At 47.2% G+C, this 26,778-nt stretch overlaps 1 protein-coding gene across 1 annotated transcript in view; it reads right to left on the bottom strand.

The window, feature by feature from the left end:
- Positions 1–26,778, bottom strand: part of LOC138246709 (protein FAM118A-like) — a 133,382-nt gene that overhangs the window by 69,276 nt on the left and 37,328 nt on the right. Inside the window, exons 2-3 of the mRNA XM_069201479.1 lie at positions 20,324–20,576; positions 11,479–11,700 (exon numbers count right to left, since the gene is read on the bottom strand). Of these exons, the coding sequence (XP_069057580.1) occupies positions 11,479–11,700; positions 20,324–20,576 (475 nt within the window). The remainder of the gene's footprint in view (positions 1–11,478; positions 11,701–20,323; positions 20,577–26,778) is intronic.

Genomic DNA, 26,778 nt, shown 5'->3' with positions numbered 1-26,778 from the left:
ACCCGGTCACCATCTTGGATAGATGTGACCTCTGATCCCGATCCAGTGATCCTCTGCCACATTGGAGTAGTAAAGATGTCAATACTTGCTTGCATCCATCTCCCAGGAGGTAATAGATGACATTTGTTGGACAAGGCCCTTTCTGCAGAGTCATCCCAAACTTTCTACCTTCCTCCTCCTCTTTTTCTGACCTTGTTTTTTCTGACTTTAGGACTCTGCACATTTCCACTACTAACAAGTTGTAACATGCTTGTGCTCTTTTCTTAAAATGTTATAAATTTGGCTTATCCGCAATTGGCATATTCATTTTACTTCTATGTCCTTCGTAAGGTGCACTACATGTGCCCAGGACCATTAAATTAAATACTGCTAAGTGGGCCTGCAGCACTGGTTTTGGCACCCACTTAAGTAGCCCTTTAAACATTTCTCAGGGCTGCCATCGCAGCGCCTGTATGTGCTGTTTTAAACTGCCATATGGACCTGGCAAGGTAAACCTCTTGCCAGACATAAATTTTCCTTTTTAATACTTTGTAATACCTATAAAGCATCCCTAAGGTAGGCCCTGGACAGCCCATAGGCAGGGTGCAGTGTATTTAAAAAGTAGACAAGTATTTTTGAATTTTGCCCTGGTAGTGAAATACTCTTAAATTTCCTTTTCAGTACTGCAAGGTGTACCTCTTCCATAGGATAACATTGGGATCACATAATTACACTTTGTAAGTGTAATTTCCAACTGGGAAGAGATGGGACCCCCAAATTTGGTGTCACAATTTAAGACACAGCTTATGGTGAAGTTGGTTTTTAAATTTGCAGTTCTGAAAATGCCACTTTTAGAAAGAGGCAAAAAGAACAGATGATGGACGGAATTCTGAACAATGCAAACATTCACCCTCATTCACAGATTTGGGTTTAATTCTTTTTTTTTTTTTTGCTCACAACATCACCTCAGTTTGGACCCAGCCATATGCAGATCAGTCTTGACCCTGCTTCCCTAGGGAACAGTCCAGCCTGAACTGCCAGGCCAGTATCACCCTTCATCAGCCAGACTAGCAATCTGGGACCGGATTCAGGGTATCACTCTTCATCAGCCAGACGAGCTTTAATCCAGCTGCACAGTAAGCACAGGACCCACATTTGGGCATACCCTTCCCACTTTGGGAGACAAAAGCAAAAATAACATATGATGAACAAAATGCTGTACAATGCAAACATTCACCCCCAGTCACACATTTGGGTTTAATCCATTTGCTCACCACGCCACCCCAGGTTGGACCCAGCCATATGCAAATCAGTCTTGATCCTACTCCCCATGGAAACAGTCCAGTCCGAACTGCCAGCCCAGGTCCTCCCTGGACCAGAAACAAGGTGTATGGTGCAAACGATTTGGTATGCACAACAGGAAAGATTAGAGTATGGTGTTTCCATTGTGTGATAAGCATCTGTTTTAGCCAGTGCTTAAATTGTAAAAGAAAGCTACTGCTTGTAGAAGAAAGCTAGTGCTTAACTTGTAAAAGAATGAGTGCCAGTGGCCAGGGCTCTGCTCAGAAGCTTACGGCTGGTGTAATTGAATCAAGGCTGTGTAGTCCTAAATCCACCTCATGTCCCCTTAATCAACCACTAGACACTTCCTACCAATTTATTCCACTTACAGGTTCCTGTTTTCTCCCTTTGTGCAGGTTGTTAGATCCTTCTCTTCCCCCAGCTTTCCGTTGTGTGTGTTTTTCCCTCTGTTGATCTTGAAAATGTCTGATGCAGATAAATAAGTGCCGGTACCCAACAATGAGTGCTCTTGGCCCCCATTGGCAACCACAAACTCAGCACTGGCTTCATTGTGTTGATTTCCTGATCTGCAGTTGATGTGGAACAAAAGTAGAACAGCATCCAGTGAGCATGTCTGTGATTCTCACATCTCATGGTATAAAGAAAAGCAAGATGCTTGCGCTCTGGCCAAAGTTCTGCCTCATGGTTGGCTTCTAAGTGGTGCCTCCATTGTCCAAAAGGGTCTGTTAGGATTCAAGAATAGAAAGCCAGCGGATGTAAGCACTCTCAATCAATCAATCAGAGATTTGTAGAGCGCGGCTAATCAACGTGAGGGTCTCAAGGTGCTGGGGGAGGGAAAGGAGTTGGGGGAAGGATCAGTCGAAGAGCCAGGTCTTGAGGTCCTTCCTGAACTGAGACAGGGTGGGAGATTGCCTGAGGTAGATGGGGAGGGTGTTCCAGGTCTTGGCGGAGATGTGGGAGAAGGATCTTCCTCCGGCTGTGGTTTTCCGGATGCGGGGGACCTTGGCGAGGGCCTTGTTGGCGAAGCAGAGCTGTCTGGCAGGAGAGTCTGTGGTTGAGGTAGGCTAGTCTGGCTTCGTGTAGGGCCTTGTAGGCTTGGGTCAGGAGCTTAAAGGTGATTCTCTTGTCGATAGGCAGCCAGTGTAGGTCTATTAGGAGGGCGGAGGTGTGGCTGTGTCGTGGGGCCTTCTTGACGAGGCGTTCTGGATGCGTTGTAGTCTTTTCAGGGTCTTGGCGGTGGTTCCGGCATAGAGAGCATTGCCATAGTTGAGTCAGCTGCTGACAAGGGCCTGGGTGACTGTCCTTCTGGTTTCGGAGGGGATACATTTGTAGATCTTTCGAAGCATGCGCAGGGCGTGGAAGCAACCTGATGAGACAGCGCTCACGTGTCAGTCCATTGAGAGCAATGGGTCTAAGATGATGCTGAGGTTGCGGGCGTGGTCAGTGGAGGTGGGGGCGTTTCCGAGGGAGACTATCAGTTGGGTGTCGTCGGCGTAGGAGACGATGTTGAGTGCATGACGCCGCAGTTGATCTTGGTGGCTTCTGAGAGAAAGGGGGGGAGTCGAACCCTCTGTGTTCTGCCGATGAGGAACGAGGAGAGCCATTTCCGTGCTGAGTCTCGGATGTTGGCATCGTGGAGGCGGGTGCTTAGTTTGTTGTGTGAGACTGTGTCAAAGGCGGCAGAAAGGTCCAGGAGGATGAGGGGGATGGTTTCGCCTCAGTCAAGGAGGGTGGGGATGTCATCTGTGGCGGTGAGGATGGCGGTCTCGGTGCCATGGTTACTTCTGAATCCTGACTGAGTGGGGTCCAGTATGTTGTTGGTTTCTAGGAAAGCAGTCAGTTGTTTGTTGACTGCCTTCTCAATGACTTAGGTCAGAAAGGGGAGCAGGGAGATGGGCCGGTAGTTCTTGAGGTCTGTTGGGTCATCAGTTGGTTTCTTCAGCAGAGGTTTGATCTCGGCGTGTTTCCAACTCTCTGGGAAGGTGGCAGTCTCGAAGGAGCGGTTGATGGTATGCTAGAGTTTTGGGGTGCGATGATGTCGCTGGCTTTGTTGCACATGTGGTGAGGGTAGGGGTCAGTGGGTGCTTCTGAGTGGATGGTGGCCATGATGTCACGGGTCTCTGTGTCGGTGATGATGGTCCAGCGGAGGAGGGTGGGGATGTGTGGTGAAGCTTCGGTCGACGGGATGGTGGTGAGAGTCAGGGGGGGCCCTGGGTGGTGAAGCTGTCGTAAATGTCTGCGATCTTGCGATGGGAGTAGTTGGCGAGGTTGTCGCAGAGTTCTTACGACGGGAGGATGTCAGTGGAGTTGGAGTTGGGGTTGGTGAACTCTTTGATGACAAAAAAAAGTTCCTTGCTGTTGTGGGCATTTTTATTGATGCGTTGTTGCAGGGCGAGTCTTTTGGTGGTCCTAATGAGCTGGTGGTGGTGAGCTGGTGGTGATGTATGACAGTGTTCTTGAAGGTTTTGTGATTTGCAGGGGTTTTGTTGGGGCGCCACTTCCTCTCCAGACATCTGCAGATGTGGAACAAAAGTAGAACAGCATCCAGTGAGCATGTCTGTGATTCTCACATCTAATGGTATAAGGAAAGCAAGATGCTTGCGCTCTGGCCAAAGTTCTGCCTCATGGTTAGCTTCTAAGTGGTGCCTCCATTGGCCAAAAGGGTCTGTTAGGATTCAAGAATAGAAAGCCAGCGGATGTAAGCACTCTCAATCAATCAATCAGAGATTTGTAGAGCGCGGCTAATCAACGTGAGGGTCTCAAGGTGCTGGGGGAGGGAAAGGAGTTGGGGGAAGGATCAGTCGAAGAGCCAGGTCTTGAGGTCCTTCCTGAACTGAGACAGGGTGGGAGATTGCCTGAGGTAGATGGGGAGGGTGTTCCAGGTCTTGGCGGAGATGTGGGAGAAAGATCTTCCTCCGGCTGTGGTTTTCCGGATGCGGGGGACCTTGGCGAGGGCCTTGTTGGCGAAGCAGAGCTGTCTGGCAGGAGAGTCTGTGGTTGAGGTAGGCTAGTCTGGCGTCGTGTAGGGCCTTGTAGGCTTGGGTCAGGAGCTTAAAGGTGATTCTCTTGTCGATAGGCAGCCAGTGTAGGTCTATTAGGAGGGCGGAGGTGTGGCTGTGTCGTGGGGCATTCTTGACGAGGCGTTCTGGATGCGTTGTAGTCTTTTCAGGGTCTTGGCGGTGGTTCCGGCATAGAGAGCATTGCCATAGTTGAGTCAGCTGCTGACAAGGGCCTGGGTGACTGTCCTTCTGGTTTCGGAGGGGATACATTTGTAGATCTTTCGAAGCATGCGCAGGGCGTGGAAGCAACCCGATTAGACAGCGCTCACGTGTCAGTCCATTGAGAGCAATGGGTCTAAGATGATGCTGAGGTTACGGGCGTGGTCAGTGAAGGTGGGGGCGTTTCCGAGGGAGACTATCAGTTGGGTGTCGTCGGCGTAGGAGACGATGTTGAGTGCATGACGCCGCAGTTGATCTTGGTGGCTTCTGAGAGAAAGGGGGGGAGTCGAACCCTCTGTGTTCTGCCGATGAGGAACGAGGAGAGCCATTTCCGTGCTGAGTCTCGGATGTTGGCATCGTGGAGGCGGGTGCTTAGTGTGTCGTGTGAGACTGTGTCAAAGGCGGCAGAAAGGTCCAGGAGGATGAGGGGGATGGTTTCGCCTCAGTCAAGGAGGGTGGGGATGTCATCTGTGGCGGCGAGGATGGCAGTCTCGGTGCCATGGTTGCTTCTGAATCCTGACTGAGCGGGGTCCAGTATGTTGTTGGTTTCTAGGAAAGCAGTCAGTTGTTTGTTGACTGCCTTCTCAATGACTTAGGTCAGAAAGGGGAGCAGGGAGATGGGCCGGTAGTTCTTGAGGTCTGTTGGGTCATCAGTTGGTTTCTTCAGCAGAGGTTTGATCTCGGCGTGTTTCCAACTCTCTGGGAAGGTGGCAGTCTCGAAGGAGCGGTTGATGGTATGCTAGAGTTTTGGGGTGCGATGATGTCGCTGGCTTTGTTGCACATGTGGTGAGGGTAGGGGTCAGTGGGTGCTTCTGAGTGGATGGTGGCCATGATGTCACGGGTCTCTGTGTCGGTGATGATGGTCCAGCGGAGGAGGGTGGGGGGGGTGTGGTGAAGCTTCGGTCGACGGGATGGTGGTAAGAGTCAGGGGGTCCCTGGGTGGTGAAGCTGTCGTAAATGTCTGCGATCTTGCGATGGGAGTAGTTGGCGAGGTTGTCGCAGAGTTCTTACGACGGGGGGATGTCAGTGGAGTTGGAGTTGGGGTTGGTGAACTCTTTGATGACAAAAAAAAGTTCCTTGCTGTTGTGGGCATTTTTATTGATGCGTTGTTGCAGGGCGAGTCTTTTGGTGGTCCTAATGAGCTGGTGGTGGTGAGCTGGTGGTGATGTATGACAGTGTTCTTGAAGGTTTTGTGATTTGCAGGGGTCTTGTTGGGGCGCCACTTCCTCTCCAGACATCTGCAGACCTGTTTTGATTCTATGAGTGCAGGGTGAACCAGTTTGCTATCTTGGCTAGGCTTCTGTGGTGGGGTGTCTTGAGGGGGGCGAGGGTGCTGGCGCAGTCGGTGATCCATGCGTGGAGGTTGTGTGCAGCAGTGTTGGCGGCGTCGTCGGCTTGGGGGGGGTGTTACATTGAGGCTGGCGGTGTGCTGGGCTTCAGTTACTTTGTTCCAATTTCTGCGGGTCTCCCTGTGGGTCTCTTTGCAACAGAACAGCTCCAAAGGCAGAGGTGGAAATATCAGTTTCCACAATGAACTGCAGAGACATTCTTGGATGACGTAGGTCTGGAACTGAAGTTAGTGCCATTTCAAGGGTTGAGAATCCTTTTTGCCCAAGCAAAAGGAACCCTCTATTAAGATAATATCTTTTAAAGTTGGTAATCCAAAAAACAATGTACTACTTTGAAATTCTGGAGAGGGGCCCAAATTCTGGGGCCCTGTTACTGCTTCCCATTCCTCCTCATCCATACCTGTGCCATTGGTTGAAATTACATAGTCCAAAATTGTCAATTGAGCTTCAAAAAGATATTGCAATAAGTTAGTATATAAACGATGTTGCGTGAATTGGTGAAGGACATTTTTTTCTTTCGTCTATGCTCTGGAAAGAAGTTGGAAAAGATGAGGATATTCAAGTAGAAAAAATCCAAGATGCCATTTATAAAGTGTTGGAAGCCAGCAGGTGACACTGAAATGGCTAAATGCCATAGCTAAACTGAGCTCCTGGTGCTAAGGGGCATATTTACAAGAAGTGGTGCATCAGTTCTGATGCTCCACTTTTCTTGCGTCCCCCTGCGCTCACCTAACGTCACCATGGTGGGGCCGTATTTACAATACGGCCCCACCGTGGCACACTTTAGCACAATAGTATCAACATTTTTGATGCTACAGCATGTGGGAAGGCCCATTGGAAACAGACTGGCATTAAAAATCACAGGAAAAATAGAGCAGTGAAATCTCGTAAATTTCACTGCACCATTTTTTTGGGCATCCTAAAGGGGGCAACGCCCCAGTTGCATACATTTTGCCTGGCACAGGCATAATGTGGTGCAAGGGGGTGCAAATTGGCACAATGGTTGCATTTTGCCACTTAGTAAATCTGGCGCAGGGAAAAGGCTTCTTTGACACTGAATTAGTGTAAAAAACAATTACACTAGTGAGGTGCAAGGAGGCACTAGGGCCTTGTAAATATGCTCCTGAGTCTGTCGCTGTGATGTGGTAATTGTTCTGCGCCTGTCTTAGAAAATACATTGGCAAGTTCTTGAGATGTTTGGGGGTAAGTCGAAGCCTTGATCTTTAGCAGGTTCCGTACTAGCCATGATTACCACCTTTGAAAGTAATGTTGCTGGGTCAGGAGTAGTCGCTCTGCCTTTGAGCTGAGTTATCTCACTGAAGCCAGGTGGTGCCAAGTATGATGCTGAAGGATGGTGCAGAGAAGACACGCTCAGCCCAGCAAGCAAGACCATGATGATGTTTGTAGTCTCTTGAGTCAAGTCTTCTGACATCATGGGTGCTCCATCCAGTGCTCAAAAAGGTTTAACTTGTGGTATCTGAAAAAACATAATACCCTGCTGTTCTGTGAATGAGTAATCCATAACATTACCTGTGGCCCCAAGAGTCATCAAGGGCAGATGCAGAGAGTGGTCCCTGTGGCAAAGAGAGAATCATCTCTCAATTGAAGTGACCAGATCTTTCAGTCTGTTCTAGCCTGATGTTTAGGGCTGAGTGTTGGAGAATTCTGGCTGCTGAAGGCAGGGCGGAATAAAATGCCCTAATTGACCGTGACAGAGACAGACAGATAATTCAGTTGGTATTTCTTTTCCTCAGAACCTAGCCCCCTTTTGATGGTATAGATCTGCATAGGTTCTTCTGCTGATCCCAAACGGACCGGAGATGGAAGAGGAACTGCAGATACGGCAGAAGGAAAGAAAACATTGGAGCTCAAAGTTTCTTGTCTCTGTCCGATGGTCGCTGATTGCTGGTCAATATGCAGGACCAGGTGAAGGAGAGCAGCCGCAGTAGTGGGCCTGGTAATGACCGTAGAGACAGCATTGTTGAGGTCCCCTCTCAAGCTGTGATACGAAGACACGGCATCTGCTTCCGCTCCATGCTTCATACATCGATCCATGGTGTGGCCCAACTCAAGGCCGCCTTAGTCAAATAGGATAGCGAGAGGAGAGCTACATCTGTAGAGAAGTGCAGGGGCCTCTGCATAAGACGCAATCAATGCTTCGCAAGAATGGAGGATACAAGATAACCCCCATATGTTTCAGGAGCTGTCAAATGCAGCCCCGCGTCTCCTCAGGGGGGTATGGAGCAAATGTCCCAAATGGATGACTAACTGTTGCTGGAGGGATAGGAGCGGTCCTACTTTGTAACTGATTCGACTGCTTCAATGGGGCAACACTTTCAGCTTTAGCAGTTATTAGTTCTCTGTGCCTGTTCTCTGTGACTTAGGTCAGCTAGCCTCAGGATTAAGTGTTGAATCCATCTGTTGGCCTAGAATCCCTCACAGCCTTCGGATGGACTGGAATCCAAGCCCACAGGGCCAGGCCTCCCTGAAGACTAGGATTCTTGGAATTTGCTTTAGGTACACAGGACTTGGATTCAGACCCTCTGAAACAGGTCAGAAAGGAAGGGAGAACATTAGAATAAATTATGTTCCGAGTCCCAGTCACCACCTACAATCAAAAGGCATCACACACCCATATTCAAAAAGGTTCTACAGGTGTGAGCAATCCGGCTATGTCCGGAAAGTGAGAACTTCAGCATTTGTGATGCAACTCACCACCTCAAGGCTACGGGACAGGTTTATCACAAAGGTGAATCCCAGGATTCCTGAATGAATGAAGTGTAGTGAGGAAACGTGACAGGTAAAAAGCGACAGCAAAAATAATTCCTGCCTAACGAGAACTACCAGCAGGAATGCAATAAAACAACAAAGGTGAAATGGATAAGAAGCGGTGTGGAAAATAAACTAGAACGAAGAGCGAGGGAGCCTACCAACATGCACAGTTGCCAAACTAAGGGGACACCTTCCTGCACAAAAACAATCACTAATGCCAATTTGCTCCTTCGATGTGTGCTGCAGAATGCAGCACACATCATAAGAGCAAAAAATGAGGAGGGATAAAAGTATTTCTCCTCGGACCGCTATGTCAGTGCCACCACTGGGGTGGCATTAGTTTTTGGCGCTGCTTCAGCCTTCCGTTTCCTTTTAAATCTGGGGCAGTGTCAAAAGGCAATGGGTGTTGCGTGGGTACACCCGCAGCAACACTCATTGCACGCCCCTTTGCCACAGAAAACTATCAGGGGCCATATTTACAAGGCAGCATCAAGCCACAAAAAGTGGCCTAACGCTACCTTGTAAATATGGTGCACGGCATAGCACCACCGAAGTGTCACAAAAGGTGACACTCCAGTGGCGCAAGGGGCTTGTAATAATGCCCCCAAGTCCATTTGGAAGTGAAACCTTCTTACACTGCTCTACCTAACATGATCTGAATGAGGTAAACGGTTGGCGCCATGGATAGGTCTGAGCTCTTGTCCCTACACAGCGAACCTCCGCCATCTTGGAGTAGTTAAAACACATGCATGGTTCCCTCATCTCCATCTTCCAGTGAGTCACAGGTGCACTGTATCCTTCCCATTTCGTAGCATAGCTCTGATCCTACCACACGCCTGCTACCCCATGGAGTCTAGAGCACAACTGTTGAAACAAGTACTCTAGAGAGAGTCCTAAGAAATGTGCAAAAAAACTACAAGTGGAAAAGTGGCCCAGAATTATCACCATTCTGACAGACAGCTTGCAGGAGAGCAATCTCTGTCATCAATAAAATGCTGACTAACAATATGCCTGGCTCTCTTCTTCGGCTTAAAGCCTCATGGGAGCAGACGCTAGGACCACCTGAGGATGCTGACTGGGACGTGGCCTGCATGCACCCAAGAAAAGAAAAGTAGTTGTCTGGACCTTGTTGCAACTCATTGGCTCAATGTCCTATTTAGGGCGTACTACCACAGACGCAGATCCTTCCAGACCCTTGTAGCTAGCGCCCCATGCATGAAATGCATGGTCTGTATTAACATTAGCTGCCTTAGAACATCTAAAGGTTCTGAACAATGCTCAAACTGATCACACCATGGGTGACTAAATAAGCAAGTATTGTCTTTTAAAAACCTAATGCTGGTTAACCTCAAATGCCTTGTTTGTGATTATTTGTCTGATCTCACTCATTCTTCCAGTTCTATCACCTCCCTGTTTAATCCCCGCTGTCAGAGTTGGTTTGCTATCTTTGTAGTGTGATTTCTGTGTTATTTAACTACTCCCTGACATTTTGTAACAATATAATGTGCAGAGATAATACTAGATAGATGGTGCCCAGCAGTCGACCTCTTTCAAAATGATGACCTTACCATTATGGTGGTAGATCTTGACATCTTGACACTTGGGATATCAATGGTATGATATTGCCCACCCTGGGTGAATGGTTGCCTGGCATATTGGTGAAAGTTCTTGGCATACTGTGGGCAGCCATGGCATGGTAGCCCCACCACTGATACCGCTGGCTGCGCACACTGGTGGGAGTGCTTGACATAAGCTGCCCATCTTTGGCATGATGATGGGCTGACGTTATGGCTGTAACTCCTGGCCTGAGACTGACTTCAATGGATGGAGGTCTGCGTCCTTCGTACACTGCTGGCCCTAGCCTAATGGTGGTAATTCCTGACGTATTGTGGATACTCAATCTTTCACAAATTAAGCACTGGCTATTTTGAAAGAGTTGTGCTAGAGTTCCCAAAAATCTAAGTGGGCCAGCTTGCACCCCCAACACCTAATGATGTATCAACATTTTTATGGAAATTGTGCATCAAAATGCATTCTTTTGCCACCATTTAACAACAATTATCTTAGGGTTTTAGAAGCTGCTTCTTTCCCGGGGAGAGTCATTCTTGCACAGAACCCATGAAACTACTGCAATATTTTCACAAGTGGCTAGTCCGTAGGTTTCTTTACCAAATTTGTGTGAATATTGTGGTGCAAAATGCACTATTTGATTACATGTTGTCAGGGATTAGATCTTGCTGCATCTCCTTGAAGAAGGCAAACTCTTTGGCTTCACTCTCTCATTGCACCCTACCAACCACTTCCAAAAACCACCAGCTGCAACTGACCTCTCATGCTAGGTTTTGCTCAGCTTGTCACCAGAGGGAGTAGGCATGCCTTTGGCTCATGTTTGTAGGTAAGTGTTTAACCTGCTGTGAGACTAGAAGCACAACATTCAAGAATGTAAGCTAAAAATTAAATGAACCCCATCACACGTGCCATTTATCCTTCCCCAAACAATCAACGTTAATAACGCATTAAAAACAGGTGCTGTTACTCGTGCATTGATGTCAAATGCTTGTTCTTAGGTTTCCTGGTAGCACTCTACCTCAGAGGGATGATGTTTGTCAATTAACATCATTTCAAGTTTCCTGATAACACCATATCTTAGTGGGAAAACATGTCTGTTGAATTTATGTCGTTCCTGACAGCACCATACCTCAGAGGGACTGCTTTTGCCTATTGACTTTTAAATTATTGAACATAACACAGAGGGATTAGTAACTTCTATTGACCTTAGATGTGTCTCCTGGAAGAAGCACCCTGGTGAGATTACTCATGTCTACTGGCATTGTATGTGTACCCGGACCGCACCGTACCTTAGTGGGATCGCTCATGTCTATTGACTTCATGGGCTTGCTCTTGTGTTTGCCGGAGGTCTCCAGGAAGGTATCATAGTTGGTCGTGACAAGCATGGCTCCTTGCTCCACAAGAGAAATGACGTCATTCAGGACTTGCGGGCAGGTGATGCAGTACTCCAGGTTCGAAAATATCCTCATTAAACAGTCACGGTAAAAGTTGGGCTTTGAGTCGCCAGAGCGCTTACCGAAAAAATAAGTTTGCATTAGTAAAGGGTACTTGTAGCAGAAAGATATTAATAGTCTTTAAAATGACTTTGAACACAGTTTAAAAGTTCCCTTCTTAATGAAAAAATATATTTCACCCAGGTAACTTCAAAGATGTTTAAGAAAACAAAAGGATAAACTAGGACTTTGTTGGGGCATCCAACATTGGTAAATTGATTATTGATCGATCCTTGGATTGGCACCTACTGCCCTTGCCCTGCTTGTGAAAGAGAGGTCACTACAAGCCTAGGATACATGTCTGATTATGCCAGGCTTTGACGGCCCCTCAGGAATGTGTCATCTTTGGGTAGTAGAACGGCCCTCTCCCACTCTTGTGATCCCAGTGTACTCACTCACTCATATCCCAAACTGGCAACATCCTTTTTTCTCCAGAACCATGGAAAGGTCATGACATCTTTTGATTTATTTGGTTTAATTTCCTCTTCTCTACCAAGACCACCAGCTTGCTTATCTGCCATGCTGACATTCTACATTCTCTAAACCAGTGTTCAATTATTCCCTGTCATCTCTCATATTCAAACCCTAAATTAAAACAAAGCAGTGCAAGTTAAAGCCTTCCTCACCCTGATACTCTAAAGACCTTGTTGACGATGAACAATGTATCCACGGGCAGGAAAGGAAAACAGAAATCAAGATGACCTCATGATACTTGACCCCGTCCATGCAACTTACAGACAGTTCACTGCATCCACCAAGGCAAAGTACTATACCAACAGCATCAATCAAGCCACCATCAGAAGCAAAACAGGTTTCAAGGCAACCAAGCACTGCATAAACCCTGTACTGGACCCACATATTGCTCACTCCACAGAAAAAGTGCAATGCCACCAACCTCTCTTCAGTAAAACAAAATAGACAATCCAACATCACAGCAACACCAGGCCTGCGTCACCTCTTACACCAACCCCTTCTTGTAGAGTTCCATAATGATCATCCTTCAAAGCCCTACCTCTTGTAAATCTCACTGACATGCTCAAGTCACTTCTTCTGAAGATGTCTTCACCTTTTCCGTTTTTAACGCTCTCTCTGGGGATGCTCTTTTACTGCTACTCACAATTGTCAATATCTCCCTCACTTAAGGTGTTTTCCCAGAAGCTCTCAAACGGGCCAGTTCTTGCCTACACTAGATCCTCATGGTTGTGCCAAATACCGGTCCATTACTAACTTACCCTCTTCGGAAAGATCACTGAAAAAGCGGTTTATGTTCAACTCCAAGATAACATTGATGCTAACCATCTCCTGCACAACAGCTAGTCTGGCTTCAGACAATGCTAGAGCACAGAGACCGCTACTTACACATCATACATGATGCCTCTTGGCCACAGATGAAGATGCACCCGGCCTCCTTACATTGCTGGACTGGTTTTCTTTCTGCCTTTCCAGCTGTCACCAGTTTGTTTATATGGGTACCTCCAGGTCCCAAACGATCCAGATCTCCTATGCAGCCAGGGTCATCCTCAAGCTTCCCCGACGATCCCACATCACACCACACCTCGGGCAACTCCGCTGGCCTCCTGTGCAGAAGAGGTGTGTATTCCAGCAGCTGACCCATGCACACAAAGCTCTACACAACCAAGGACCCACCTATATTAAGCACCACCTGAAATTCCACCAACCATCAAGAAGACTACACTCTGCGTCCCTATCGTTTTCCCACACTCCATGCATCCACCAAAGCAGAAGTGGAGGACGCGTCTTCTCCCACATAGCAGCAGAAACCTGGAACAGCCTCCCCATAGATCTTCGGACCATCACCTCTCATTCAGACTACCGTAATGACCTTAAGACCTTGCTTTTCCAATGAGCCGGTGAGACCTGCAAGAGGCTGGATACCCTAGAGGGTTATTAGTTGGGCTTTGCAAATCCTGTTTGATTGATTGAATCTCCTAGGATTCCATACTGACATTTTAAATCTCTACTTGGAGCTGCTGGGTGCTCTACTCACAGATTACTGCATTAAGATTCACCAATATGCTGATCACAGACAATCTACTTGAAAGTCTGCTCTGCTTCAGACATGCAATTCCTCAAGCACTGCCTGGGCATCACCCAGAGCTGAAGCTCAACCCAAACAAGACATAATTCCTGTTATTTGCCAAGAACAACAGACAAACATGGTAAACTGACATGAACCTTGAAAGCTTCAAACCCCAACTTTCACTGGATGCCATGTCACTTGGATTCTCCCTGGTCACCAGCCGGACTCCCAAGGAACAGGTGGCTAAAAAACAATAATGACCTGTACCTACTCCTGCTTCTAAAGAAAGTGAAACAGTTTCTTCTAGAAAACGACTTTGGAACTGCTGTTCAAGCCCTTTTACACTTGCATCAGAATGGTGGACACACACTGTACTACGGCCCCCCGGGCTCCACATTGGCACTCCTTAATGGCACGCTACATGCCGCAGCATGTTTCAAGTGGAAATGTGAGAAAACTGTACGTTGTAGCCAAAGTATGAGGTCAGCGGGGCACTCTTGGTAACAAAAGGTATGTAGATCCACTCAAATCACACCGCCCATGGTCTTCTGAGAGTCTAGGTTACAGAAATGTCTGGGTTTAGTAGGCTTCCTTGGGCAGCAGCTGAGCCCAGGCCCAAAACCAGCAGCTACCTACTTGGCCAAAATGGGTCAATTTTTATGGTGAAAAAGGGAAATATCTACATTTCTTTTTGGGGCCCACCTACACAGGTGGGGTACTGTTTTTATCAGCTGAAGTGTGGGGATACAGAATAGTACAACATCTGCTAATACCAATTAAATTTCACATCATTGTTGGCTTCCAAATGAAATCCATTGAGCAGGCAAGAACACATTTTGTAAGATGCCCTCCGAAACACATAACACTACGGGTAACCGCAAATTCAGGCTTATCGACATAACCACTGTTCATCAACTCTGTATCCAGGGCACATAAAAAAAATGTATAGCTATTTTTCATTCATTAGGTTTGACTATATGAATGTCTTCATGACCCGTTCTGGTTATTGCCTGTTTTGTACATCCAACAAACACTATGGCCCTGATTTAGAGTTTGGCAGACGGTTACTCCGTCACAAACATGACGGATATCCCATCCGCCGTATTACAATCTCCAGAGACTACGATGGGATCGCAATGCTCGGACGGGATATCCATCACGCTTGTAACGAGGTAACCCCCTCCGCCAAACTCTAAATCAGGCCCAAAGTATTTCTGCAACTACAAGGGTCTGTCGGATGTAACAGAATATTATTTTTGTAAATCGGCCATCAGGGTAAAAAATTACAGATGAAAACGTTGTGACTAATTGCTGTTTTTTCCTACTTATTTTCATTATTTTTTTACACAATGAGGGGCATATTTAAGAGCCCCTAGCGCCTCCTTGCCCCACATTGGAGTCATTTTGTTACGCTAATGTTGCCCGAGGCCAAAATCGCAGTGGCAAATTTACAAAGTGGCGCAATGCATGCATTGTGCCACTTTGTAACCCTTTGCGCTACATTATGCCTGCCCCAGGCATGATGTATGCAAAGGGGCGTACCCCCGTTAGGGGCAAGGGGAGAAAAAATGGCACAAAGACATCCAGGAGATTTCTTTGCGTCATTTTTTTTGCCACTTTTAACACCTGCTCAGAGCAGGCATTAATAGGAGGCACACCATTGTTTACAATGGGCCTCAATGGGCTTTGCTGGATTAGCGTCTACATTTTTTACGCTAATCCTGCAAAGCTCCGACGCAAGTTCCCTAACTACCGCCATGGTGTGTCGTATCTTAGATATGGTGGGCACATGGTGGCGTTAGGGGGGGCGCTAAGGGGTGCAAGAGAGGTGGCGCAGCACAGGGGGCAGCTCCACTTTTCTTAAATCCGGCCCTTAGTTTCTTTGGGAAACCCCAGAAAGACTTACGTGAAAGACCCTTTTCTGAATTCAGAAGTGTGTCTGTTTTTAGAAATGTATACTTCACCCTCAGGTTTCACACCTGTTTTCACTGCACATAGCTTGACAACCCCGCCAAAAAAATTAACAAATCAACTGCCATTTAGAAAAATACAAAAAATTTACAACTTTGCTTAGCAAACATTTAATTGATGCAATTGTTAGGGAAAAGGCGCTTTCTTGCACAGCACTATAGTATGTTCCTACTTAAAAAAAAAAAAAAGAAAATTGCTATATTTTGGCTAAATTCTCAGTTCACTCCAGGAGAATCCACAAACAAGGGGTGTCTCTATAGTACTTAAACTGTGTGAAAAAGGACACAAATGAAAAGTGCCCCAAAAAAATAAAAAAAGGCGAGCACTGGTGTGGGAAAAGGATTAAGGGCTACCCATAATAAGTCACTGAAGCCCATGTTACGAGTCACGAGGAGCGGTCTCGCTGGGCCGGATGCCAGTTCGCCTGTCCTGACTGGATGGGAGTAGGGCTTCTGGAGCGGCGGCAAGGCCAGACCGGCTGTACCGAGACCCAGGTGTTTACTCAGGGGGTTGGAAGGGTGGCGGCTGCTTTTGTTAGTGGGCGCCGGTCTTGTAGCAGTGCAGCAGTTTAAATTTAAATGCATTGTATATCCAATACTTTTCAGGCAAACATTAAAGTGCCATGACAACCTGGTGATTAATGTACCTGCTGGAGAGAGATTTGTTTTTGTCTAGTGGCAGTTTTGAGTCACCTAAGGCAGTGCAACGGGTTAAAGTGCCTGCTGCAAAGCATGTGTACTGTGCAGATCACAGAACAGTATTTTATGTGCATAGCTCCGTGGGACACTGCTCTTGTAACAGAAATCCTTTTGTTACTGTGCGGTTCTTAATTTACAATCATAATCTTGCACAGCTATGAACTGCCATCAAAGAGCTACAGCAAACTGCATGATACGGGTTAGAAAGCTATATTTTTCCCAGTCTTTGATTATACTAATTTTGCTATAAAGGGGATGTTTAGGTAGAAATACAATATTATTAAAGTCAACCCTGCCCACTGTGTTATGTTCTGAATCCAGAATTTATGCTACCCCACACCAAGCACTCTCACAAAATGCCTATCAGTATGGGTGACATGTGTAGGAAGCCGGCTCTCTATATAGTGCACTAAAAAGAACTACACTGTGCAGAGAGTCCAGTGGATCCCCAATTGGTTTTGCAGAGGCAAAGGTAGATAGGACTAATGCTCTATTTTGTGGTAATGTGGGCGAACAGTTAGGCTTATCAGGGGGTAGTGCTAAGCATTTGTTGTACTCACAGAGGCAATAAATGAGACACACACTCAAAGAATAAATCCAACACCAATTTAGAAAAATAACAAATCTTTTTATATATGTTTCAAACCCAAGAACTTTGTAATCAGATAAGTAGACTTTTAAGCATAAACACTTTGCAGTTTCAGAAATAGACACTAAGTGCAATCTTCAAAATTCTCTTAATGGTATCCTATGGAGAAAAAGAATGTTCAGCAAACACAGGGTTAACAACGACTTACGAAGCAAATCTCAGGGAGTCAAGGTAAGAAGTGGTCACTGATCAGAACCACGCCAACAGGTCACACCCGGCAGCACTGGGGCGATCAGGTTCTCATGAAGGCAGGCTGCAGGCTCTGGCTGGTAAGCCAGTCAGGGACAAGAAGCAGGTAGGTAGTAGACTTGGGGCGCTTGGGGATGTAGTTGCACCTTCGGTCCTCTTCTCCTGTGCCCAGGGGCAATGATTGCAGGGGTGTCTTTAGGCGTCAGATTTTCATGTCCAGGAGCACTCGCAGTCAGAGGGTCCTGTGTGTTGCGGCTGCAGGCGTCATCAAGGAGTCTGGCAGGGGTGGACCCAGGGTGGACTCGAGCTCTTAGAAGCTGAAGGACGGTGTTGGCGCTAGTGACCCACCTCAACTGGGTTAGGGGTCACGGATGCAGTGGTTGCTGGAGATGTCTAATTTTCTCTCTCCACAATCCTGTGGGAGAGGGGGGTCTGCGTGCAGAGGCTGCAGGCATCTCAGGAGAGTCCAAGATGGGTGAGACCACGCTGTACTCTGTCTCTGAGCAGCTGGGGACCCGCATTGGCACCACTGGTTGGCTTCACCTCTGGTCATGGGCTTGGAATGCAGTGGTCACTTCTGGTTTCTGGGATCCAGCAGATGCAGAGTCTTTTCTTTGGAGTTTCTTCTTGCAGGGCAAGTATGCTGCCCGTGGGAGACTTGAGTCTTTATTGAAGACAGGATGAGTTGGCTTCTTGTGCAGGAACCTTCGAGTTCACCAAGCAGGCCAGAAGGGCTGGTTCCAGGTCAGCTGTCTCTTCTTTTCCTCTTCTGCGGGTGCAACTCTTTTCTTGTCCAGGTCTTCTTAGGTTGTTGAAATCTGAGTTCTAGGGTTCAGGGGTGCCACCTAAATACTCAAATATGGGGTGTTACAGGGAGTGCCAGGCAGTAGCCAATGGGCTGATTACCTTTAGGGTGACTACACCCTTCTTATGACCACTTCAGCTGGGAAGTAGTCATACCCCTCACCCTAGTGGCTTAATTCCTTCCAAGCAAGATGGAGGAATTTGAAAAGTAGTGTCCACTTCAGCACTTCAGCTCGTCCACCTTAGGAGCAGGACTGGCATGACATGGGCACTCCTCCTAATTTAACTAAATTTTCCCGCCTGTGCTGCTGTCAAAAGTGGGGTCAGGACATGGGGGTTGGTCATCTCCACCATCTGGCGAGAGCCGGATCGCATTACAAAGGCGGTAATGCTTTTGAAGCTCCCTGCTCCGGAGTGTCCATCCTGCCTAGGAGAGCAGGTCACACCTCTGCCCAGTGCAGGCTTTTGTCTCAGACCCTTGAGAGTGCAGGCTCTCACCTTTTGGGAACAGAAACATGTCTGTGGTGGCTGAACTGGTCAGTTAGTCAGCACATTAGTAGCTGGCAGGTTTTCAGGGGGCACCTCTAAGGTGCCCTCTGTGTGCATTTTTTTGTAATAAATCCATCACTGGAGCCAGTGAGGGTTTATTATTCTGAGATGTTTGATACCAAACATCCCAGGATTCAGACAAGCAATGAGGTGGCTGGGGACCTCGTAATGACCAGTGTCCAGCACATGCATTTCAAATGCCTTCCCTGTCCACTTACTATGTCTCAGAATCAACAGAGACATAGTGGGGGCTTACCTGTCAATGCATACATGCCCTCATATGTGCATTGATGCAGTCTGCCTTAGGGGTGACTTACACCTGGCACATGCAGTGATAGAGGACCGGGCACACTGGGGTGCGTGACAGATCGTGTTTTCAATTCTAACCCTGCACCAACACACGCAGATGGAAACGGCAGCACTGTGTGGGTTTGGTGAGGGGTCGCTGAGGGTGGCACAACTGGTGCTGCAGCCCTTAGAGACCTTCCTTAGTGCACCACGCCCTAGGTACAAGGGGTAACATTTACTAGGGACTTACAGTGGTAGCTAAAATGTTTGCCAATTGTGCAAAACAACTGTGCAGTTTTGGGGAAAGAGATCTGGCCCTGGGGGCCTGGTTAGCAAGGACCCAGTGCATTAACAGTCAAAGCCACATCAGACAGCAGGCAAAACGTGGGGGCCAATCATGTCAAAAAGGGTGCTTTCCTACAACATGTGAATCCTACACCTGGTAGTCCCCTTTGTCTCATGTAACATTTTCTATGCAGTGATTTACACATGTCTGATTCATTGTCTCTGTATGTGTGTGGGATGTAAAGTGCTGGTAAGAGAAGCGCTATAAAACACATGAAGGAGGGGCTATGGAGAGATGAGGGGCACTGCTCTAGTGTGATGGTGAGGGAATCATTGAAGAGACCCAATAAAGACTACTGTATTATGGTGCACTGTAAGGTCATCATTTACTATACTTTAAAAACAAATACATTTGAATATATAATGAAGAATGTGTTGTAGAACGCACTGTTTTGCCATCCTTTCCCAAATGTTCATGGGGGGAGAACCCCCCACCCCCCAAGCCTCATTGTAGGGGTCAGGGTTTCTCACTATGCATCTTATGGGGGCCCGTCTGACAAACTTTTGCCTGGGCTGCTTTGGGTTACCAGTCCAACCCCGAATACTGGTCCCAATTTTACCATTCTGGTGAGTAAAATTGCTGAGATTTTGGCTGCAGCAGCAGTAAGCATCAATCCCTGTCCCTGCCTAAGTATTCTTTTTCAGGTGGGGCAATATTTCCCCATACTACTTTTGATATTTCGCAAAGGTAAGTTATGACTAGTATCTTTACGTCTGCACTCAGGGCGGAATATTCGCCCGAGTGCAGAGATTCTACTTCGCAACCAGAGTGGAATCTCCGTACTCGAAGTGGAACCTGGGGCAGAGCTCCACCCCCAGTGCGGACATACCCTTTCCCCCCACACCCCCAAATGCAGAGAATCTGCTCTGAGTGTGGACATAAAGATACTATTCGTAACTTACCTTTGTTAATACTGCAAAGTAGTAAAGATAGACTTTTGGTCGAAACTTAGACCAAAAGTCTATCCTTACCTTTGTGAATCAGGCCCCTTGTGTACCAGTCTAACTGATTAAAACATTGCCACAGGAGAGTGATATATTCATTTTCTCAAGTAAATTTAGCAGAAGCCATCCTTGTATCGCCTCCATGCAAGCACTGATACTCACCGGCGACAATTCTCGGATGATTTCATTCGCCACGGACAGCAGGTCTGAATCCCTCTTCACTTTCTTGGTGTACAGCCGGATGGTTCTTGGATGCAGCACCTGCAGGTTTCCCGCAGCATCGAGGATTGCTAAAAGAAGGCACCGGAAGCAGTTGAGGGCATCTATGCCAGGGGCCGCCGCTGCACTCACACCAGTGCCAACCACCAAAACCAGGTCTTTGGGAGTTTTATTAATTAAGCTTGTCAAAATAGTCCTGCAATGTGACCAATACAGTGTGATAAAAGTCAATTGAGGAAAATCAATTTGGCAACATCATTAATTCACATACAGCCATAGCGTAACAGACTCATTCTGAGTGCCACGGTAAGTGTGGGCACTAAAAATGATATGTTAAATACAATTTTCACATAGTATCAGGCTATTGCTTTAGACAGTATTGGTCGTCATTGTATAGTTATACATGAGTCAAGAGTTTCCATGGATTTTTTGTTTTGCTAATAACTTTGGTGCTGTTTTACAAATCTTCACATAAAAAAGTTCATCCACCTCAGCTCCTTCTAAAAAGTTTTGGGGTGATCCATCAAGTGGGGCTGCAGGGGCGGCTAGTAACCTGTGAAAGTGGTGGGGCGAGTGAAGTGCCCCACACCTTCTCAAAAAACAAAATAAAACACCCCCTCCCTCCAAAGGCCCTAACAACCCACCTTCTCTCTCCATAAGCCCATAATAAAACAACCACTCCCTCCAAAGGCCCATAGTAAAACAACCCCTCCCTTCAAAAGGCAAAATAAAACTACACTAACATTTAAAATAAATAAAAGTAAATTAAACGCTACTTGCCCATCGTCTGCTGTGAAGCTCCATCAAACAATCCAGACGCTGCTCTCATGCTATTAACCAGCATGAGAGAAGCGCCAGGCTTGGAGGGAGCAGATTGGCTGGATGCCCCTTCAGGCCCTGGGGGCCTCGGCTTGCTCTCCACCCAGCTGTCTAGCACAGGTCAGAACGGAGAGCTTCAAAGTGCGCATGTCAGGATGGCAGTCACAAGACAACTGGCTCAACTGACGTGCACTTTGGAGCATCCAGACAGCCACTGTTCCCATGCTGCCAACTGCATGTCTCTCGGCTCGGTCACTGCGGCACGCACAATGCTGAAAAATAAAATGGCAATGAAATAATTTCATTCCCATTTTATTTTTTTATGTGCAGCTCACAGCGGCTCCCCCACCCGCGTGGAGAAATCGCCGCTGTGGAGATGAAAAAAATAGGGGCCTCAGAACGCTTTTTCCCCCCATGTATTTTCCAAGGAAAAATCAGGCAACAGTACAGCCAAAGGAGCGGAAAAGAATTGCATGAAATTTGCCAGAAAGCTAGATCTTTACTCACAAAGGATGCTTTTGGGGATTTCGTGTAATTCTTTTCAGTTGTGTTAAAGAAATTAAAGTTCAAAATTTTGAGATATCTGTTGCTGCTGGAGTCCTGCCGAACTCCAGTGAAATTCACACAAAACAAAAACAACAAAAAATGAATTATGATTAGTGGGACCTGTGGAAGTTTCTCGGGACAAAGCAATCTGATTGACGGGTCCAACATGAAGAAAACATTGCGGCCATCATTGCAGGACATTCCTCAGCCCTGGAAGTATCTTTTAAAATATAGAGAAAGGTTATGGGTAAACAGTGACCCGCTAGCCCTTGTTGGGGAGGGCAACAAGGGAAAAGGTTTCCTATTCTTTTTTTGCCATTTTGTGGAACAGCTTGGATCCTATACCACTAGAACCAAGCTGCCCTGGACTGACGAGCCCCAATAAGGGAGAAACTGATCTTGGCTTGCTTGTGTTCCAGGTCAGGGAGGACCTGACCTAGTGTAGCAGTTCAGGCTGGACTGGTTCTATTGGAGCAAGGTCAATACTGATTTGCATGCGTCTCGGTCCAAAATCATGTGTCATGGTGTGGAAAATAAGGATGGACTGGCATGTAGCCCTGAGTAATTAGCCGTGGCTGAGATGAGTTCAAGCATGGCATCCATCACACAGTTTTATATTCTTCAGTGCCACACCCTCAGTGTGATGACTTTACTAGACAGGGTCCCATGCTCACTGTGCCACTGGAACCAAGCTACAGAACTCTGAGATCAAAAACATCAGATGTTCAGATAGAAATAGGGGGAATTTAACAAAATGATGGATTTCCTCACAGTGCATATATGTTTGCTGATGGTATAATGTACATTGTTAACCTTCTACCTCCAATATGGGATGGGCTGGTTCATCCTTAGGGAAAACCAGTGTATATCAGATCTTAGGAAAAGTCCCTTGAGAGCTAACACCCCCCTCCCCATTAATCCCCCACAAAAATGTGGGTCAAAGTGAATGTGATTCCTTTTGGTACCGCAAGTTGATTATTCCCTGGTAGCCAATGGCTGATATGCAAGTATTGAAATCTGTCATGCTCATCCAAGGTGCAAACCTCCTTGCACTGTTTGAATACTTTGACCAGCCCTCTCTTAACTGCATCTTAAATGAATCCAAAATGATAAGTAAAGGAAGAGACAGTGGAAGCAAGACCCAAAGGCACAGTAATCCACGTTTAGCTTTCTAATGTTAGTTCTGTTATTGGTGAGATATATGTAAACAACAGCCTATATTCCAGGTCAGGCCAGGAGGTGTGTTAGTCTCACTCATATGTTCTCTTCAGCAGCTCTGTCTATAGGTACATAGATGCATCATTTGTGTCTAGTTGTGCTGCCTAAAAGTGTTTGAATGTTTGCAGCAATAAGGCCACTTAGGACCTTGGGCCAATCATCTCAGCAAAAAAGTCCTTTCACCTATTTTCATTCAAAATATGACGGGCATCTTCCTGACCACAATGTCCAGTATTCATACGAGGAGTGGTTAAAACAGGAGAGTCCCACACCCCACCACAGCAAAATATGCCAGTCAAGAAACATTCGGAAACACGTTGAATGCCTCCAGGAGACCAATAGCGCCAAATGATCACAAGAACATGAACATTTTTAATCCCAGAGTTGGTGAGGCCTGCAGGGTCAATCTTCCAACAAGTCATTAGATTAGTCAGATCTTTGTTACTTACTGTGCTTGATACATTTCAGGCACATGGAATGTAGTCAGCATAAGTGTAGGAAGTTGGCTCTGTATGTACTATTTCAAAGTAAGAAATAGTGTGCACAGAGTCCAAGGGTCCCCCTTAGAGGTAAGATAGTGGCAAAAGTAGATAATTCTAATGCTCTATTTTGTGGTAGTGTGGTCGAGCAGTAGGCTTATCAGAGGGTAGTGTTAAGCATTTGTTGTACACACACAGGCAATAAATGAGGAACACACACTCAAAGACTTACTCCAGGCCAATAGGTTTTTATATTGAAAAATATATTTTCTTAGTTTATTTTAAAAACCACAGTTTCAAGATTTACATTAAACACTTTAAATGTAAGGTACTTTACTTAGATACTTTAGGAACTTTGAATACAAGCAATATCATATACAGTCTTTGTAAAAATGGCAATAAGCTATTTTCAAAGTGGACACTGCAAAAATAAACAGTTCCTTGGGGAGGTAAGTAAAGGTTAGATTAGGAGGTAAGTAAAACACTTACAAGTCTCAGTTCAGGGGCATAGGCAGCCCACCGTTGGGGGTTCAAGGCAACCCCAAAGTTACCACACCAGCATCTCAGGGCCGGTCAGGTGCAGAGGTCAAAGAGGTGCCCAAAACACATAGGCGCATATGGAGAACAGGGGTGCTCCGGTTCCAGCCTGCCAGCAGGTAAGTACCTGCGTCCCCGGGGGGCAGACCAGGGGGGTTTTGTAGAGCACTGGGGGTGACACAAGTAGGCACACAAAACACACCCTGAGCGGCACAGGGGCGACCGGGTGCAGTGTGCAAAGCAGGTGTTGGGTTTCAGGTAGGAAACAATGGAGGGACCCGAGGGTCACTCTAGCAGTGCAAGCAGGCACAGGGGGGGCTTCTCGGGACAGCCACCACCTGGGCTAGGCAGAGGGTCGCCTGGGGGTCACTCCTGCATTGAAGTTCAGTTCCTTCAGGTCCTGGGGCTGCGGGTGCAGTGTTGGTTCCAGGCACAGGGTCCCTTGTTACAGGCAGTCGCGGTCAGGGAGAGCCTCTGGATTCTCTCTGCAGGCGTCGCTGTGGGAGTTCAGGGGGGTCGTCACTGGCTACTCACGGGCTCGCCGTCGCCGGGGAGTCCTCCCTGAGATGTTTGTTCTCTGGATCTCGAGCCGGGGGCATCAGGTGCAGAGTGGGAAGTCTCACGCTTCCGGCGGGAAATGTGAAGTCTTTGGAAGTTGCTTCTTTGTTGCAAAGAAGTAGCTGGTTTTGAACAGGTCCGTTGTTCACAGGAGTTTCTTGGTCCTTTAGTCCATGGCAGTCCTCTGAGGCTTCAGAGGTCGCTGGTCCGTGTCGGATGCGTCGCTGGAGCAGGTTTTCGAAGTTGGAGACAGGCCGGTAGGGCTGGGGCCAAAGCAGTTGTCGTCTTCCTCCTTCTCTGCAGGCTTGTAGGTCAGCAGACCTTCTTGTTTCTTGAGGTTGCAGGAATCTAGTTTCCTAGGGTTCTGGGGTGCCCCTGAATACTGAATTTAGGGGTGTGTTTAGGTCTGGGAGGGCAGTAGCCAATGGCTACTGTCCTTGAGGGTGGCTACACCCTCTTTGTGCCTCCTCTCTGTGGGGAAGGGGGAACATCCCTAATCCTATTGGGGGAATCCTCCAAAATCAAGATGGAGGATTTCTAAAGGCAGGGGTCACATCAGCTCAGGACACCTTAGGGGCTGTCCTGACTGGTGGGTGACTCCTCCTTGTTTTTCTATTATCTCCCCTGGACTTGCTGCCAAAAGTGGGGGCTGTGTCCAGGGGGCGGGCATCTCCACTAGCTGGAGTGCCCTGGGGCATTGTAACACGAAGCTTGAGCCTTTGAGGCTCACTGCTAGATGTTACAGTTCCTGCAGGGGGGAGGTGTTGAGCATCTCTGCCCAGTGCAGGCTTTTGTTTCTGGCCTCATAGAGCACAAAGGCTCCCATCCAGGGGGTCAGAAACTCGTTTCTCAGCAGCAGGCTGGCACAGACCAGTCAGTCCTGCACTGAAGAATTGGGTAAAATACAGGGGGCATCTTAGAGATGCCCTCTGTGTGCATCTTTTAATAACTCCAACACTGGCACCAGTGTGGGTTTGTTATTCTGAGAAGTTTGATACCAAACTTCCCAGTATTGAGTGTGGCCATTATGGAGCTGTGGAGTTTGTTTTTGACAAACGCCCAGACCATATACTTAATAAGGCCACACTGTACTTACAATGTGTGAGAATAGACTTAGACACTGAAGGGGCATATTGCTCATGCAGCTATGCCCTCACCTGTTGTATAGTGCACCCTGCCTTAGGGCTGTAAGGCCTGCTAGAGGGGTGAATTACCTATGGCACAGGCAGTATTTTGTGTGCATGGCACCCTGAGGGGGATGCCATGTCGGCTTTGCCTTTTTCTCCCCCCCAACACACACAATCTACAATGGCAGTGTGCATGTGTTAGGTGAGGGGTCCTTAAGGGTGGCACCACACATGCTGCATCCCTTAGAGACCTTCCCTGGTCACAGGGCCCTTGGTACCACTGGTACCTTTTACAAGGGATTTATCTGTGTGCCAGGGATGTGCCAATTGTGGAAACAATGGTACATTTTTAGTGAAAGAACACTGGTGCTGGGGCCTGGTTAGCAGGGTCCCAGCACACTTCTCAGTCAAGTCAGCATCAGTATCAGGCAAAACGTGGGGGGTAACTGCAACAGGGAGCCATTTTCCTACACTAAGGCCTTTTGCATTGCTTACCAAATAAGAATTCACACTCTTTACTGGCCTCCTGTCATTCACACCTAATCCCCACCCCCTTGGCTGGGAGGGAGGTCCAGCAACTGTGTTTTCAAAGGAACATCTCTCAGTGGATCAGAGACAAGACCTCTGGCCTTCCAACTCACACCTGCTTTTAAGCAGCTCTCACTGCTCGGTTCTCATGGTGTTTGACGGTCAGCCCTAGATTCCTGGAGCCCAAAAGCAAAATGAGAGCTGGCCTAGGGTGGAGTTTACATTTTGAGGAGCCCTGTACAAGGAAAGGAAAGATCAGCTATGACAATTTGTGTGATGGAAAGGTCTCTTGGATAGCTTAATGCTTCATAGCATATTCCCAAACCAAAAATTGTAGTTGTAGTCACATAGATTCCCCCACCAATTTAAGCATGTGTCCTTGAATCATCCCTGAGAAGGACATTCTTATAACAGAAAGAATTGAATGCTTTCCTTCCTTCTGTGCTTCAGAAGTCCAGACAGAGGAATGTGGGAAGGTTGTCTCCAGCTCTTTCTTGAAATATTGGAGCCAGAGAGTGATCCACGACGTAGTGTGCACTGCCCTCTTGGTGACCCCAAGGACAAAGCGGTCCAGGCCCACCTACTC

The sequence above is a fragment of the Pleurodeles waltl genome, chromosome 7 (assembly GCF_031143425.1).
Source record: "Pleurodeles waltl isolate 20211129_DDA chromosome 7, aPleWal1.hap1.20221129, whole genome shotgun sequence".
NCBI classification, from domain to species: Eukaryota; Metazoa; Chordata; class Amphibia; order Caudata; family Salamandridae; genus Pleurodeles; species Pleurodeles waltl.
Note: the sequence above shows the minus strand (reverse complement) of the source record. Positions and strands in the feature narration are given on the sequence as shown.